Below are 19,040 nucleotides of genomic sequence, written 5' to 3'. Positions count from 1 at the left end.
TGCGCATGTGCAATAGGCTTGCTTAGAACAGGAAGCTAGTCCTTCAAAATAAGGACATTTGGTGCAACAAAGTCTAATGCAATTCTTTAATTTTAGATTTTTTTCAAAGTACCACCCCACCACCGACCAAACATCTCCTCACCGGGTTCAACGGTCTGCTGGCAGACTCGCTCCCTCGCCCGGACTCGGGCTCGGCAAACACCCACCCCCACCCCGGGCTTCTTTTGAAGCTGCTGCATAGTGTAAGGCTTCTCATCCCTTCAGTTCGGCTTCCACACTCCCCCCGCCCCCCGCCGCCACAACCCCGGGCTTCTTTAAAAATTGCATTCGGCTTCCATTTTCTCTGTCTTGAGTTTGAAAAAATTAAGCTTCATGATGCATATTCAATGTCTTCTTGACTCCATCTAAAACTTCGCAGAAAAACAATGGTGTCTTTCTGCGCCAATTTTTTAATGTGTACTGCTTTTTCTTAAGTGCCCAGAAGGTTGTTTGGGAGTGGTCATATACGCCGTCCTAAGAAAAATGTAAATTGGCCAAACTTGCATATAATCTGAAAAACTGGCGCAGACATCAGGTTACGCCCCTATGATGCAAAAAAATACAAGACTAAAAAAATCGTAACTAACTGAGTTACGCTGTCACAGAAACTTTGGAGAAACTTGGATATTTTAATTTACGCCAAAAAAACGCCGCAGATAACTGGGGAACATTGAGCCCTGCTTAAGGGACGAGCTTGGTCTAAGAGGTGGATTTTAAGGAGGAGTAGGAAGTGGAGAGGCAGAGGTGTTCTTGGGGAAGGAGGGGGGAGATTCCAGAGTGGGACCCAAGTGGCTGAAATTACAACCTCCATTGGCGGGACGAAGGCGGGCGGGAGTGGGGGGTGCGAAAGAGAGTGGCTTTACAGGAGGCGGCTTAGAGAAGGTTACAGATGCATCTCTCTTCCTTTGGCCTGGTGACCGATTTTTGATTACGCCTCTGTCAAACACTTTGGGACTATTTTGTACTTTAACGTGCTCTCTAAATGCAAGTTGAAGCAAAGATTGAGGGTTTTAATTAATTTTTGAGCAATGCACAATTAATTTAATATCAACTTTCAAAGTTATCTGTAAGGGGGTAGACAAGATTTAAAAAAAATCTTTTCTCTGCTTTCATTCTGTTGCATTGTATTTTTTTTATTTCTCAGTATTGTCTTGGATTTCTTTTTCAGCTATGGAGAATAATGACTCACTGCTGTAGAATAATAATGTGCCACCTTAACTTTAACAGTAGTTTAATTTAACAGAGTTATTTTGAGATCCTGTGTGCTATTGTGTGTTCATCTGTTTCTAAGTTGTCTATAATTAAGCTTGGTAGGAACAATACTTGTCCTGTTCAACCTGTTTAATTTTACTTGATTGGAATAAACCAAATTTTAAATAATTTAAATGTGTTATTCGACTGCAGACGATTTAAAACATTTTCAAATGTTTATATCTAAGTTTACGTAAGATTTATCTTGAGTCTGCTATTAACTAGTTGCATTTTGTACAGTTAAGTTACATAGTAATTGCTATTCTATCTAGTAGTTTTCAATTAAGAAATGCTATTTCTTGCAAAAACAGGGGGGGCAGTATTTCATATTAACAACAGCAGTCGCTGTTCTCTTTGTGTTTAAAAACTATAGTGAGGAAGCAGAAGACCAGAACGCTTGCACTGCCAAAGCAAAGTCTTTCCATCATTGCCTTACAGCAGCGTCTAATATCACTGCAGCAACAGATAGTTGTTACTCAGAATGGAAAAAAAGTAGCTTTAAATGCTGTCACTGAATTGAAGCAGAACAATCAGAAATTAACATCCCAATTGACTTTGGTTAACCAGAAGCTTCAAGTCAACAAACAGACAATTCAGGTATGTTTAAAGTCAGTTATGCATTAAATGGTTACATCAGTATTGCAGTAGCACATTGAAGTTACCTCGCACTGGTCCACCAAGTTGTATGGTATTGCACTAATAGAGCATGGTACTGTATAATTACTGCACTTCTCCAAATCAATATTACCATTTAATCATGCAATATATTGTACAATATGTATTGTAAACTGAAATACTGATACAGCCGACACTAAAACTAAACTCTGTTCAGCCATGAACGCCCACCATTCCCAAAGTGTTCATATTCTTTGATCTGTTGTAAATTCCGTGGCTAAATGACTAAAAGCAGTAAATAATATTGGAGGATTTAATTGTATAAATAATTTCAAGAACAAATAGTTATTATAGAGTAATGGTACTTTCAATAGGGATCTGACATGAGTTCAGTTATCTCAAAAAATTATGTTTCCCTGAATGTTCTTTTTTCCTGGAAAGACAAAGGCAGAATTGAAGTGAGGGAAGGAATTTAATGTTCACAATTAACTATCAAAGGAGCGGGAACTTCCAGGGAATTTTTTTTTAATATTCAGATTTCTGAAATACTCCTCGTTGAAAAAGATTTTCCAGAAAAATATTTGATGTTTTTTAAACATCTTGCATGGAATCTGGCCAATCTCTTGGCTCGGCTACACTGTGTCATAAAGCAGCTCCGCTGAGTGCAGAGTACCCTGTAGGTAAGTAACAATGTCCCTGTGATTCGATGGTTTCGGACCAGATTCCAGGCCAGCCTTTACTTTCCTTTACTTTCAATAGAGCTGGGCAGAGATGCTCTCCTGGCCTGGCAGCAAAGCGGAGAACCCCATAGAGGTAAATATTTGAAATGTCAACAAATAGTTTTTTGTTTTTCAGCAGATATGATATACTTTGAATATAAAGAACTGCACCTCGACTTTATTTCCATTTCAAAGCATAGTTAGTACATAGTTATATATTACACTGAAGTTGGAGGTCAATTACTTGATCAATAAGGAAACAGCTTATGCACTATTAGTAGCGAATGTAATTTGGTAGTACACATAATCTTAGTTTGCACTGCACATGAAGCAGTTGTTTGTAAACTCTCAATTTGTTTCAGCTGTTCTTGGTAATTAGGTATGATTAAATTATCAATGTCGGACATGCCACAGAATACAGCAAATATTACATCTTATATTCAGGAACTATTTACCAAAGTAAATAGAAAATGTTGCTGCCCTTAGGTACAGTATGTTTACAATATACAGTAAATATGTATGCTTTATAATGCTACAAAATAAAAGGTGTAAAATTCTGTTGAAACAATGCATAATAGTTACAGCGCTGGATTTTAGGCTTTTCTGTTTTCGGGGCAACAACCGAGGTGGGGCGGGAAAGTTACCGGCTGGGAATAGGTTGCACTTTAGTAGGGAATTTTCGCCAGGGTGCGCAGCACGAAGGGAGGCGTTGTACAATTTTTGAGGCGCAAAAATGGGAAACTCACAAACTAAAGTGCCGGGCCATGTGCTTTCCGAGAGATGCCTTTGGGGGGAGGGGGGGTGGAAATCCTTTTTTAAAATAAACCCATGAACATTCCCAAAACATTGCCCACGCCACCACAACACAAATCGCTAAAAAAATTAAAAGAACAAACACTCACACCTTTACAGCACTTTACCTTCCTCACTGTCGTCGCCATGGCTGGAGCGCTCTGGTTTCCCAGGCAGTCATTGTGAGGTGTGATTCCAGGCGTACGGGTCGGGTTAGAGTCAAAACTCTGACGGTGTCGCAACAAGAGGTGTTGCACACCCGGCGCAGCTCTTCCCGGCAGTGCTGCTAAGCGCCACCGCAAAACCCGACCTGACCCGAGGCTCGCGATGGACGCAGGAGACCTCGTCGCCCCATTTCACGTCGCTTCGGGGCGAAACCTGGAGAGCAAAGGACCAGAAAATGCAACCCACTGTAATTAAAGGAATACAGGTTGTATACGAGACCGAAGCAAGGTACCGTGTGTGAATCTCTTTGCTGAAATGCATTCAGCAATCTATTGTGGTAGTGGTCATTACAGAGGTGCAGCATGTAGATCCCTGCTGCTCATGGCTCTCGTTTCAGACTCAGACGAGCAGTAGATATTCCGAACATAGGAACAATGATGGACAGGAAAAGACTCTATGGTCCATCAAGCCTGTCCCACATTCTAATCGTATTTTATGGTCTGCGAGGGATAGTAGAATACAGGTGTTTGCATATGACCGCCAACTGGAAGTTAACAATTTCAGCTGTGCCACCATAGGCAATGCTAAACGGCACCCAACAACCTCCCCACAACATGGTAAGGAAATAAGACCATTCTTGTGCATGCCTTAGGAAATTATTCAAGAAGTGCAATGGCAGAGGGGTGGGAACAGGCAACCCTGCTACCTCAGTGAGAATGCTCGTTTTAAAAAATAGTCTCAATAAAATAATCTGTGTAATAGCCATCGTTTCAGTAGTTATTCAGTCGATCATTTTTAAGTTACTGAGGTTGGCACACATCACCATGCTTAAAGTTCACACCAGGTGAGTCAGAGAGCCTGTTATAGATTGCAACTATCTCTCTTACACATCAAATTACCAAAGCCCAGCGAACATGGGGATGGCTTTATAGGAGCCAGCCAAGGTTTGGGGTTAAACAGGCTCAGCTTCATGGTCGCTAGTCAAAATCCTGCAGCAACCGAACTGCTCTGGGAGCACCGTCACCACACGGTCTGCAGCAGTTCAAAAAGGCCCACCACCATCTCAGGGCAATTAGGAATGGGCAATAAAAGCCAGTCTTGCCAATGAGACCCATATTCTGAGAATCAATGAAACAAAAAGCTTACCAATACAGGACAAGCTTTCTGCTGCTTTTCCAGATTGAACCATTCCAGCCATTAGGGTATTGATTTACAGTGTTACCTGGAGCTACCCCCACTGACAGGTCCACCCTTTAAGTTTCCACTAATGAACTTGGCTGGCTGGTCAACAATATGTTTAATGCACTGTTGTTTTCTACTGCTAAGATTGAGATCATGCTTTCAGTCACCTCTGCTGCTTCCACCCCCAACTCCCCCCTCCACTTCCCTTTGCCTATCAAATCAAACTTCACACTGGGTTTTTCCCTGTCCTAGCCCTGAACCTGCATCTCTTTTTAGTTTCTCTCCTGTCTCCTCTCATGCCCTCTCCAAGCTCCTCTCATCCATGACACCCACCTTCTGCTCTCTTGACCTAATCCTCACTAAACTGTCTCAACCATGTCAAAAGGCTACAGATTATGAGAAACATGGCCACCATCACAGAGGATGTCATTTGTGTCTTTGGTTGGAGCCATTTTTTTTATGTAGCAGATGTGGAAACCTGAATGGAGCGATTCAAACAGAGAGTTGTGGGAAAAATAGAATTGGGAGGCTAAAACACATTCAAGGACTTTCAAGATGGAAGGACGCTGGAGCCAGTTTAATAATTTGCAAGGTCTTTTAAGAAGGGTGTTGATGATGGCTGCTTTCAAAGGGAGGGAAACAGTATGTGAGGAGAAGGACCCATTTGTTAATTCATGACCAGGAAGGGAATTTGGATAATCAGCAGTTTAGTGAGATCGGTTTGAGGGAGCAGGAGCTGGGTCTCACGGATGACATAAGCTCAGAGAGGACATGAGGGGAGATGAGAGAGATGTGGATTCAGGGCTAGGGCAGAAGGAAGGTTTGGCTGGGTGGGTAGGGAAAGGGGAGCAGCAGCAGAGGCAGTTGAAAAGAAGTGTGTGGTTTTGGCAGAGGGGCATGAGGCCTGATGGCACTTGACCTGACCCATCCAGATCTGATAACAGATGGCTAAACGAGTTGTGCGCCAGATACATTCCAGTCTGTGCCCCTTGGACTTAAGGGAGTAAAGATGGGAACCACACCAAGGAGAACAACCAGATTGGGAGACGGTGAAGATTTTGCTTGTGTCAAGGACATCAAAGATCCTTGAGGAGAGTGGTTGAGCAAATTGACAGCTGCAAAAATATTGTGGCAAACAGGACCAAGTTCTCGACAGTCTGAAAGTACAGTTGTAAGTGACTTGGGGTGAAAAGTTTTTTATAAGCAGCAGGTGTAGAAGGAAGGAACTTGGAGGAATGTGGGTGATGAGCGGTACGAGGAAGTGGTCGGACATCACCTTGTCAGTGATCGAAACATGAGCGTAGAGAGGCCACGGGGGATGGCAAGGTTGAGGAGAGGTGGCTTCGTATATTAGTAGGAGAGTTTATGTGGATGAAGAGGTTTAGCAGGCAGTGAATTTAGCAAAAAGGGCAGGAGTAGTTGAGATTGAGGTTGAAATCATTGAAGATGAGGACTTGCTTTGTGCAGAGAGGAAAGGAGGAAAATACCTTTTGTAGAAATGTTTTATGGGGCTGGGAGTGGGGTGATGGTGCTGCAGAAACTTGTTACAGGGCTTGGAGGGCTCTGTAGACAATAAGGATTTTAAAGGAGAGGCAAGAGGGGTGGAACAAGATAGAGGTGCCTGAAGGAGGAGAAAGTGCCAGAAGAATAGGGATGGTTAATGAACAATTGAAAGATGTAGCTTGATAATTTCTGGCCAAACACACTGCTAACAAATTATTTTCTTTGTCGATGCCTGTGCCACTGTCAGTGCAGATTTCCAAGCTTTGATTTTGTGTTTTTTTTAAACTAGTTTTATTTTAACATAGCGAATAAACTTAAATGAATGTTGAACTTTGAATAAGAATGAAGTTTTTATGGTTTGTCTACATAACAGTCACTGTATTTCAAAGTAATTCATTCACCTGATCATAAATCTGAGACATAATAGGGTGCTATATAAATGCCAAGTCTTTCTTTCTTTTATAGAACAGTGATGAAATTAAATATAAAAATGAAAATAATTACATCACTGGAGTAGCGCAATGATTCTGAGACAGATGGATTCCATTAGATCTTAAGATCAGAATTTTGTGAAAGTAAGAGGAGATACAAGCTGAAATGCAATGTGAAGGGTGCACTAATAGTGCATTTTCCTGAAATCTGGGACATACTTTATGAAAACTGACCCCTGAGTAACCAGCTATTTATGTGAAAGTAGGTGAGAAATACGACTGTTGCCAGCTCCTAATGAAATCCCAGGATACGCAATCTGAGCCAGTGCTGTCCTTCATCCAGTAGCCAGACTAAACAACTCAGTTTGATTCTCACTTTATTAATATTATAAGGGCAATGTACCATTAAAAAAAAAACAGACTTGTGTGCAGCAAAACCTTTTTACATGATACAATTCTGATGGTGATCTGTGATTTGTTAGATTTATCCATCTGTTTCCTTTTTGGTGTCCATGCAGGTTTATACAATTCTTAGGTTTCATACAGTGCCCCATGACCACATTTTTAATATACAAGTAGAGGTTTACCTGTGGAAAGAAAATCCCCCATATGGCTCATTTTTCATGTATGAATTTGTCCAGTGAGGATTGATATTGTTGAGCACATTTTTATATATATATATTTATAGTGCTGACCTTCACTCCTCCTGTCTATTTAGGGACAGAGACCAAAGGTGAGAGCTCCAAGCACTCGCAGCACATGCTTATCCGTATCCACTCCAGCAGTGTGGGAAGAATATCTTTTTCAGGGATGTGTGTTTTCGCACCAAACTATACATTTAGGGAAACATAAAGTCACTGTAGCTTTAAACAAAGTAGTTGCACTTCTTTTGTAATCATTTTTATAACTTGACTGACAGGTTCTGAAGGAAGATTCCTGGAAAATACACAAATGAACTCTGGTGAATTATTAGTGATTTGTATTTCTCGTTCTTGCTATCTGTTTAAAGAAAAAGAGCAGAGCAATATTAGCTGACCTTTGTAGTTTGGTTGCAAATTCTCATTGGGATCAGCTTGAATCATAATTGGCCTCTCTGGAAGTCTGAGACCCAAGTCCCCGAATCCCCTTTACCAGCAGTTCTGGAGTATGGTGTAAATGCCACAATCCTCTGTGTGTGAACCATTGTACAGATCATTTCACAACTGCTTGCTCTGTCTTGGGACCGCCTTATCTTGACAAGGAGATTAATTATCAAATAGACTTTAAGGATCATGCTCAGACACTGATCAGGATACAGCACCAGGTTTAATAATATTACAGAAATCACATCCTGTCTGGTGTAATGGACTGATGGCCTCAAAGATGATTATTGCTGCACAGCACAAGAAAGGCTATGGCATCTGTACTCAACATGTAGTTTAAAGCCTGCAGTTCTGTTTTGAATTGTGGGCGTTCTCCTTGGATTTATGGTACACTTTAGCTTGAGGGTTTTTAACTGGAACTTCGACAAATCAAACTTGTCATACCTCAAAGCTGCTTCTATACCTCTAATGTGGAGCTATGGCTTTGTTTCTGTGCACTTCATGAAAAATCTATAACCTGCCCTTTTTGAAGGTATTCCAGAGAAACAACATTCTTGTTGGGCTGCATCTGTTCACAGTTAAAGATCATCAAAACTTGAAGTAACACAAAATGACATTTGGAAAAAAAAACCTGAGTGCTGTGGAGTCTTTTATGGACCCACAAATAATTATGGTGACTAATTCCTGGAGTATGGCTGTCACCTTGTGTGACTAAATGGATTTAAAATTCTTTCAACTTTATGGCCAGGCTCGGAGGAGAATACTGTGAAATAGGCATTTTGATGGTTTTGAAATCCATTCTTTTAAGGCTACTGTTTGCTCACAGCTGAAGTAACTGTTGTTTTGAGCCCCCATAAGCTAGTTTAAAATCAGGGCCATGCAGCCTTTGCTCAGCTATCCAACCATGGTCCACTTGTTTTAAAATCCTCAGGATAGCAATAATATGGAGAAATACAAGGGAGTTTGACTGCACTATATTCTAGGGAAAGTTGAAAAATCACCGATAAAACCTTACAAGACACATTGCAAGAAGACAGTTAACTTAAATGAGGAGTCATGCATGTGTATATATTAATTTTGATCTGCAGTAAATTCTATGATGGTCAACGGAAAGAGGATCTGCAGTTGTTATTTTTATTTCTAATGCTTCTCCACTAATAAAAGCCACTTACATTATGGTATTACCTATCGAGTCCTCTAGGGTAAATCAGCTGTTCTATCATCTTAGTAATAACACTTTTTTTTCAGATTTTAACCAAGTTTTTTTGGAAGTGATACATGAGTATCCTATCTTGTCCGTGTCACCTATCGATAATTTATGAAAATTGCTTTTTAAAAAAAACTTGTTTTGCAGTTTATAAATTCCATGGGCTCAATTTTCCCCAGTGATTTGCACTTTTTTTTGGAGCAGGCTGCTTTTTTTGGCCTAAGTTTTAAAAAAAAACCCACAGTTTCCCCAATCAATTTGCACCAGCGTAACTCAGTTAGGTAGATTTTTTTAGGTTTGTTTTTTTTTCAGCCAAAGGGGGCGTACCTGCCATCTGTGCCAGTTCTGGCCACTTAGGCAAGTTTGGCCAGCTGAGAGTTACTCCAGTTCTGCTTAGGTCAGCGTATGTGGCCTCTGCAGAAAAATCTTCTGGAGAGTTAAAGGCCCCAAGTTTCCACATGATTTGCTCCTGATTTTTAGGAGCAACTGGTGTAGAACGGAGTATCTTAGAAATCGGAATTCTCGTCATTTAGTTTGCTCCAGTTCTAGTCAGTTAGAACAGTTTCACTTTGGAACAGAATTTTCTTTTCAAAAGGGGGCGTGTCCGGCCACTTGCGCCTGATTTCAAAGTTTCGTGAGTGAAAACTTACTCCAAACTAATTTAGAATGGAGTAAGTGAAGATTTTTGTACGCTTGAAAAAACCTTGTCTACACTTTAGAAAATCAGGTGTAGGTTACAAATCAGGCGTAGGGAATGGTGGGGTGGGGGGGTGTTTAAAGGGAAGTTTACAAACATTAAACACTTCAGTTTTACAAATAAAGAGCCATCATCAATAATAAATGATAAATACATCAATAAATCAACCAATAAATCAATCAAAAAAAATTAATAAGAATTTTTTTTTTTAAATCAATAAATAAAACATTTTCTACTTCCTGACTGCAGCACCGGGAGCCCTCCAACAGCGTGCTGGGATGCCCCCCCTCAGTGTGTCTCTGTCAGTGTCTCTATCTCTCTGTCTGTCTGTGTGTGTCTCATTCTCTGTCTGTCAGTGTCTGTGTTTCTGACAGCGAGAGGAGGGGGAGAGCAGAGCAGAGGGGAGGGGTAGGAGGGGGAGAGCGGAGGGATGGGGAGAACGGGGAGGGGGGAGAGGGAAGGGGATGTGGGAGATGGGGGGGATAAAGGAGATGGGGGGAAAGGAGATTTGGTGGGGGGTGGAAGGAGGGGAAAGGAGATTGGGGGGGGGGGCGAAGGAGATTGGGGGGGGGGCGAAGGAGATTGGGGGGGGGGGGAAGGAGAAGGGGGAGGGGAGGCTGAACGGGCCGGGCCCGTCCCCAGCACCAGATTTACAGGTAGGTGGCGTTGGGTCGGGTCGGGGGGGTGGTGGGAGGGAGATCCGTTCGAGTCGGGGTGAGGGAGGGAGGTCAGGTCGGATCCAGTCTGGGGGGGTGGGTGGGGAGCGGGGAGCGGGTGTCAGGTCCGGAGGCAGTGGGGGGGGGTGTCGGGGGCGGGGGGGGGAGCAGGTGTCGGGTCCGGTCCGGGGGCGGGAAGCGGGAGTCGAGTCGGGTCGGAAGGAAGCAGGAGCTGGCCTTGGGAGAAGTCTTATGCAAGCAGCCCCAGTGAGGACATTGGGCCAGGGCTAGGGGCTGCGTGTTCGGCCCCTCCCACACAGTTTCGGGCGCCTGGAGCTACTGCACTTGCGTGCCCACTGTAGCGCGCATGTGCAGAGGTCCCGGCACTGTTTTCAGCGCAGTGACCTGGCTCCGCCCCCTACAGCTCCTGCTGCGCTGCGCCGAGGGCCAGAGGACCTGCAGGGAGGTGGAGAATACAGAGGTTTTTTTTAGGCACACTTTGTGGCGCGAAAAACGGGCGTCCAGGTCGGGACTGCGCCGTTCTAGGCGCAGCTCGAAACTTGGGCCCATAGAAACTGGAACAGGTAAGGAAATCGGCACAGGTAAGTGCAGCAGATGCCCAGAGAGAGAGACCAAGCCACCATTTTTTGGGATGTCGGGCAGGGGTGTGGACCGACAGGTAAGTTGCTGCAATATATTTTAATGTGTTTTTTAAACTGATGCACTGTGTTTTAATGTGTTGCGAGCAGGCTGGATGTTTCACTTTGCAGCCTCAGCTTGCATTGTGTCCCTAGTTACCATGGCAGCCCGATCTTTTTGGCACAGATCAAGGCTCCACCCAAAAAACTAAAGGGCAGGTAAGGCCATGCCAAAATGAAGAAATCCAATGGGGAAACTTAGAACTTTTTTTTGGCGTACTTAGGCCCCCAAAAAATGGGGGTAATTCTTCAAGTTCACCAAAAAAAAGCTTTGGGGAAAATTGAGCCCCATACATTGTTGGGATTAGACCTATTTAAAATTTCACTTGCTCCTTTTTAATGTTGTGCAACTTTGCACTGCAATCACCTCTAGTTGCTCCCACCTGACCTGTAACTACCTGTGTTTGATGCGAGTGTCAGACAGCTCTTAATGCTCTCTCCTTGCACAACCCAAGTTTGGAAGGGCAAAATCTACAAATGATGCTGTAAAATGTTTTTCACAGTTTAAGTGGACATAATACAAAAATACTTTACATGTTCTCATCATACTCCGCAGTACATGGTAGTGGAGGGAGTGGACATGAGTGACAGGCTGCCGATCAAGGGAAATGCCTGGATGGTGTCTTGAGTGTTGTTGAAGCTGCACCAATCCAGTTGAGTGGTGAATATTCCATTAAATTCTGAATTGAACTTTGGAGAGGCTTTGAGAGGTCAGGAGGTGAGCCTCCCATTGGAGAACATCCAGCTTCTGCCCTGCTGTTATAGCCTCAGTGTTGGTACAGCTGATCCAGTTAAGCTTCTGGTCAAGGGTGACCTCCAGGATGTTGATGATTGGGGACTCAACTGTTGCTGTTGAAGATCAGGGGGCATCGCTTCAGTCTTCTCTTGTTGGAGATGGTCATTGCCCAAAACTTATGAATGTTACCTGCCACTTGTCTGCCCAAATGTGGATGTTGTCCAGGTCATGCTGTAGACTGGAATGGGCTGCTTCATTATCAAAAGAGCTGTGAATGGAACTGAGCACTATTGAATCATCAGCAAATAACCCCAATCCTGATCTTATAACAGAGAGAGGATCATTGATAAATCAGCTGAAGGTGATTGGGTCGAGGACAATGCCCTGAGGAACTCTGCCAGCGAGGTTCTGGGGCTCCACTGATTGGCCTCCGGCAATCAGGTATGACTTCTGCTACTGGAGGGTTTTGCCATTGACCCCAGTTTTCTCGGGCTCCTTGATGCCATACTCGGTTGAATGCTGCTTTGATGTCAAAAGCAGTAGTTCTCACCTCTCCTAGGGCATTCCACCCATGTGTCGCTATCTAGGTCACGATGTAACAAGATCAGGAGCCAAGTGCTTTCAGTGAAACCTGAACTGAGTGTCAGCAAGCACATTATTTGGGCATAGGTGTCACTTGACAGGACTATTGAAGACACTTTTGGGTCTAGTGTGGTAATTGGCTTTGTTAGATTTGTCCTGCTGTCTGTGAATAGGATTTACCATACTGTCGGGTAAATGCCATCATCACAGTTACATTGGAACAGCTTGGCTCGAAGACCAGTTCATTTTGGTAGCATTTGGCAACAGGCCTAGCATTACAGCTGAAATGTTATTAAGGCACATAACCTTCACTGTGATCAGTGTACTCTTAATGTCACTTGGAGTAAACTGAATTGGCTGGGTACAGGCATCTGTGCTGGTGGGAACCTTGGCACGAGGCCGAGTAGGATCATCCACTTGGCTCCTCTGGCTGACAATGCCCTGAAATGCCTCAGCCTTGTTTATTGCACTCCTCTGCTGCGTTCTACTGTGGTTGAGGATTGGGATGACATTTGTGGAGCCTCCCCTTGTTAGTTGCCTGATTATACATCACCATTCTGAACTTGATTTGGTAGGGGTGCAGAACTTTGTTGTGATCCGATGGTGGTGAGACAGGTTAGCTCTGTCAGTAGTCTATACAAGACTAAGAGCCCAGCCACATCTCTCTGAACTCTGACGTGAAGTTGGCAATTAACATCAAATCTACTTTTCTATGTTTAGACTGTGATGAATTTCCATCCCTCCTGATGACTGAGACTGGCTGCCAGGATAACTCAGGCATTTCATCATATCTTTTTAAAACCAAGTTTTATTTGCTCCCTCCTCCTCTTGAGGATGGTACCCCATGCAGTTCCAGGGCACCGTCATCCTTCCATTTCCTTGTCCAAGTGTCCATTCATTATATGTAATTCTAGATGGTGAGTTTCAGTTTTTCAACTTTAATTCAACTTTATTTGGTGGGGGGGGTGGACGTGGGGAAAATAACAGCCAAACCTAATGCTGTCCTCATTGAATGTCCAGCCACATGCACTTTCTAGAAGAGGTCACTGGTCACTGCCCAGGACCAGAAACCCTGATAGTCCCTGGACCATGACCAGGAACCCTGATAGTCCCTGGACCATGACCAGGAACCCTGATAGTCCCTGGACCGTGACCAGGAACCCTGAAAGTCCCTGGACCGTGACCAGAAACCCTGATAGTCTCTGGACAGTGACCAGGAACCCTGATAGTTCCTGGACCATGACCAGAAACCCTGATAGTCCCTGGACCATGACCAGGAACCCTGATAGTCCCTGGACAGTGACCAGGAACCCTGATAGTCCCTGGACAGTGACCAGGAACCCTGATAGCCCCGGACAGTGACCAGGAATCCTGATAGCCCCGGACAGTGACCAGGAACCCTGATAGTCCCTGTCTCCACTGCAAGCCATTGAAAAATCAACCATCTTGGGATAGATTGAGGATTGAACTTGAGATCTTTTATGGCCTATAATTTAGCACCACATGCCCACTTAGCCATGGGAGGATTGATACACAATTTTCATTTTGAAATTGACATATTGGGATCAATACATGCTACTGACACTTTATTATTACCTCAGTAACTATAGGGCTAGAAATTCGTTATAGCCAAGAAATGGACAGTGTTTAGACTAAGACTAGTTAACTAGCACCCATTGAAAATTGTCCAGCCTGCACGCAAAATTCATCCTCACTCCTCATTAAAATGATTGCAGTCATGATTCTCGTCTAAAAATCCAAGCACATTGGCATTACACTGAAAAGATGGACCAATATCAGAGGCAGTCTAAGCGCAAGTAATGATTGCCTCAGGCTTTTTTCACTGCTTAAAGGGCAGGTTCAGTGATGTTGCAGCACCTCATTCTCAGCATTGTTGAGTATTCAGCTGCCTCAACAGCCATAAGGAGGAGGACAAGGAGAAAAGGGGCACTGATGGCAGATCGCCGCCCCAGGAGAGAGCCCAGAGGTTTTCCGAGGAAGTTTTGGAGGCATTGGTTTTAGCGGTGGAGAGAAGGCGGGCGGTCCTGTATCCACCAACTAGCAGGAAGCCCTCGTCACAAGTTTGCCTGACTATGTGGAGGGAGGTGGCACACCACGTCATGGGCAGCACTGTGGTCCCCACGACCCCCACACAGTGAAGGAAGAAGTTTAACAAGCTCACATGGGTGGTCAGGGTGATTGAAGGCTTCGACAAATGCTATATACCACTATCTGTACTCCTTGCACACATTGACAGCTAAATAACTATGGCAGACACAAGGGACATTAGAATTCATGTGATGTGTGATATGTTTATAGATAAAATTATTAATTGTGTTTGGAATATTTTGTGGACTTTCTCATTTCATCCAGGAGCACGCTGTGATATGGCATGGGGATGTGGTGAGCTTTGGGGTTCTGGGGTTTCATTCATGCCAGTCACGGGACAGCCTGTCTGGAAGGCCAATTGTCTCGTTGCCTCTGCTCCCTCCTCCATAGATCCTGGAGGGCGAGGCCCACTGCCACTACAACTCCTATGACTTTGAGCAAATGTTATAAGTTGGAGCTTTTCAGAAATAAGAGAGTTTTGTACTGCCACAGCACTCCCTGGTACCAAAGAACCTTGAAATGAATAAATAAAACTCTTCCAATAGCACACAGCCACATAAACTTCAAAAACCTGTCCGGTCTGAGTGACTGATGATGATGCCTTTTAATAGCATCACTGGAGCCGGTTTCCTGATGCTGCACGCCACCTGAAGCTGCCATTGTTTTCACCAGCCGATACGTTCATTGGCTGTAATGAAGTTGGGAGATCGGGCAACAAATGAGCGTTGCACACTCACTGATGTCATGATCTCCGTGATGGCAAGGTCCCCGGCAATCGTGTTCAACGGCAGCGCTACCGGCAAGACGAATATGACATGAGGTGCTGGAACCGGCATCAGGTGGTGTTAAAGCTCTCAACGGCGTTTTAGCGTCATCTCGTGGTACTAACGGTGGAGCAAACAACATGAATTTCTTTTCCTAAGTCTTTTTTTTAAACCACCATGAACTCCATTCATTAAACTTTGAAACGTGTTCATGTATATGTGTACGAACACTTGGTTTTATATGCTAAATTAGAAAATGGAACAATTTAAAGAAATCTAGAGTAACCTTGATAAGCAGGACGACCTTTGTTGATTAGTAAATACTCTGCTTTTTGTACTAAATATATTAACAGCAGAGGCATTTAAATAAGTGAGAAAGAAAAAAAGATTTATAAGGATGATACTAGAACTGCAAGGTTATACCTATCAGGAAAGGATGAGCAGGCTGGGTCCCTATTCTATTGAAAAGAGAAGGCAGAGAGGTGACCTAATAGAGGTCTTTAAAATTATGAAAGGTTTCGATAGAGTAGATACAGGTTGAATCTTCAAAATCTGGAGTTCCGGAATACTGAATGTTCTGGACTCCGGACCGATTGGTGGCAGGGTCATCTGGAATGCGTAAAATGTTTCGGAATACGGACACCCTGTCAAACCGTTTCCGCTGCCAGCCGGGCCTAGTGAAAAGTCAAAAAATGAAATCTAACTACTGTACAGTTAATAAAATTGCAAGAATAAAAACGCCAATCCTACCTGTCCCAGGCCAGGTCTTCACAGTCACCGTACCGCTGCTCCTGGGTCCGCAGCAACTCTGCACAGCACACAAGCCCCTTCGGCCAGAATCAACTCTGCACAGCACACACGCCCCTTCGAACAGAATCAACCAAGCTCCCGCGTGCAAGTCCCCTGCTGCCCGCGCGCAAGTTCCCGGCCAGAATCAAATTCTGCACAGAGCACTGCAGCTCCCCAAAGCAGCAACTGCGTGATTGGATCGCCACACCCCACGACTGCGAGTGGAGCTCACCCAAGCTGACCTGACCTCACCCGACCAGATTGCGATTTTAAGTTTGCACACCTGTATCTGTACCTGTAATAAAAAATACTACCTGTATTGTACATGCACTTTTAAATTCAGCATTTAAAAAAAAAATTAGTGGCATCAAACAGTATAAGGCTACCCCAGCTGACCCACCTAAATCCCACCCATGATCAGATGCCATTGCTGTGGTGTTTTTCCCGATGTAAAGATCTGCACAGGTAAAGATTGTGAATTTGTGTTGTAATTTCAAACATGTCAAAATGGCCAACAGATACAGATACCTGTACCCCAATGGGTTCAGATAAAGGAAAGAGGAAGCATAATTCACTTTCAATTGCCAAGAAAGTTGAGTTACTTCAGAGATTAGATAGAGGTGCTTCAGTGAGACGATTGAGTGAGAAGTATGGTGTTGGACTCGCCACCATCTATGATATTAGAAAACAGAAAGAACAGCTCATGAAGTTTTATGCGGAAAATGATGTTTATAAGGAAATGAGTAAGAGAAAAAGTATGCATAAGCAGAGCCGAAATGTGATGATGTGGATCGAGCAGTGATGAAATGATGGTGACAGAGGCAAAGTGAAAAGATTTTTTTTGTCTGGCCCAATGGTGGTGCAACAAGCTAAAATATTCCATGCACAACTGGGGATTGAAACTCCATGCAAGTACTCTTCTGGTTGGCTAGCCAAATTTAAAAGACGTCATGGCATCAGGCAACAAAGTATGTGGTGAGAAAGCCTCAACAGATCATGAGGCAGCTGAAAATTATACTGATGAGTTCATCAAACTAATTGCTGATAACCTTTCACCTGAGCAAATGTACAATGCTGACGCGACAGCACTGTTTTAGCACTACGTACCGCGAAAGACATTAGCAGCAGCAGGAGAAACGCAGCTAGCAGGTGTAAAAGACGCCAAGGAAAGGTTGACTGTGCTTGTGCTGCAAATGTGGCTGGGACACATAAGTGTAAGCTTATGGTCATTGGGAGAAGCCAGCATCCAAGATGTTTCAAGGGTTTGAGAGTATTGCCAGTGCATTATTATGCCAATAACAAAGCATGGGTAACCAGGGTAATCTTTCTGAACTGGTTTGAGAAGAGTTTTGTCCCTCAGGCGTGTGCTCATTGCACGGAAGATGGCCTTGAGGAAAACTGCACAATATACTTGCTGCTAGACAATTGCTCAGCACATCCCAATGCTGAGCTTTTGGTAAAGGATAATGTCCATGGAATCTACTTGCCTCCAAATGTTACATCACTGATTGCAGCCAATGGACCAAGGAATTTTGAGATTGATGAAGTGTCTCTACAAAAACGAGTTTATGAGATGTTTGCTTAATGCTGTGAACACAGGCATGGGAATAAAAGCATTCTCAAAAGCTCTATCAAGGACACCATATGGGCAGCTGCGGATGCATGGAACTTAGTAACTGCAGACACCGTGGTCAATGCTTGGCATAACATCTGGTCATCAACTATGTTTGCTGACGACGATGCTGATGATGCTCCTCAGGACTTTCAAGGCTTTCATGTGTCCAGGGAGAAAGCAATGATTGCTCAACTTTTAGATTATGTAAGAGGGCTGACTTGCGAAGCTGCGCAGGAATTGAACGAGGATGATGTCGCAGAAGTCATGGACATAGACAACGATGCTCCCATTGTGCATGCAGTGACTGATGAAGAAATCATGCAGAGGGTTTTGCATCCAGAAGAAAAGGATGAAAGCAGTGAGGATGATGATGATGCCTGTGATCAAGTCGATAAAGTGCCGATTGACAAAGCAATCAATCTTTGTCCAGAATTCATTCCCGCCTTAGAGCAACGAAGCTTCATAAGTGAAGAAGAAATACTGCAGGTTTACAGAATTCGGGAAAGATTAGAGAAAGAAAAGCCCAAATTATTTAAACAAACAACAATATTAAATATCTTTCAAACGATGTCTCAACAGAAGGCCCAAGACCTACAACGTGCAACTACATTAGTAATTTCCACATTTGATAATCCTATTGCTGGCCCATCATCAGCCCCAGACATCATAGCTGAGCCCTCTACCTCAAGCACAACCTCCAGCCAATTGTAACTGTACCTGTTTATTTTCATTCTGTTTAACAAATAAAAGCCTTCATTTACTGTTTTACACTGTATTTCATAACTTAACTGTTTTACAAATAAAAACCGTTATTATATTTCATGCTTTGAGTACTGTACATTCCTTTTCAAATTTGAAGATGGTAGCAAAAGATACAGGCCGGGAAGCTCACATTAAGTACAGTTGCAGAGTACAGGCGCACTGCGTTGCAAAAACAAGAGAGGGAGGCTTACCATGCGTTGTGAAGAAGCGAGGACTACAAGGCTTGCGAAGAGAAGAACTACAAGATGACGTCCAAAAACCGGAAATATCGTAACCTGGGCCCAGGCATTTCCGGACTTGGGATGCGCTTCTGGCGTTCCGAAATCCGGAAATACCCGAACCTGGGCTCGGGCATTTCCGGACTTCGGACATCAGAAACACGTTTCGATGTCTGGAAAAATACGAAAACCGTCTCGGCCTCGGTCCCGAGGTTGCCGGATTCGGGAGGTTCAACCTGTACAGAGTGATTGTTTCCACTTGTGGGAAAGAGCAAAACTAGAGGCCATCAATATAAGATAGTCACCAAGAAATCAAACACGGAATTCCGAAGAAACCTCTTTATCCAGAGAGTGGTTAGAATATGGAACTCGCTACCACAGGGAGTGGTTGAAACGAATAGTATAGATACATTTAAGGGGAAGCTAGA

At 43.7% G+C, this 19,040-nt stretch overlaps 1 protein-coding gene across 5 annotated transcripts in view; it reads left to right on the top strand.

Annotated features, from left to right (window-relative positions):
• The window catches only part of cntln (centlein, centrosomal protein), a 559,253-nt gene that overhangs the window by 308,203 nt on the left and 232,010 nt on the right, over positions 1–19,040 (top strand). For all 5 annotated transcript variants that reach the window (XM_070886555.1, XM_070886564.1, XM_070886537.1 and 2 more), the window contains one exon: positions 1,664–1,887. In XM_070886555.1, the coding sequence (XP_070742656.1) occupies positions 1,664–1,887 (224 nt within the window). The remainder of the gene's footprint in view (positions 1–1,663; positions 1,888–19,040) is intronic.

The sequence above is a fragment of the Pristiophorus japonicus genome, chromosome 1 (assembly GCF_044704955.1).
Source record: "Pristiophorus japonicus isolate sPriJap1 chromosome 1, sPriJap1.hap1, whole genome shotgun sequence".
NCBI classification, from domain to species: domain Eukaryota; kingdom Metazoa; phylum Chordata; class Chondrichthyes; family Pristiophoridae; genus Pristiophorus; species Pristiophorus japonicus.
This window is presented reverse-complemented; position numbering and strand designations above follow the sequence as displayed.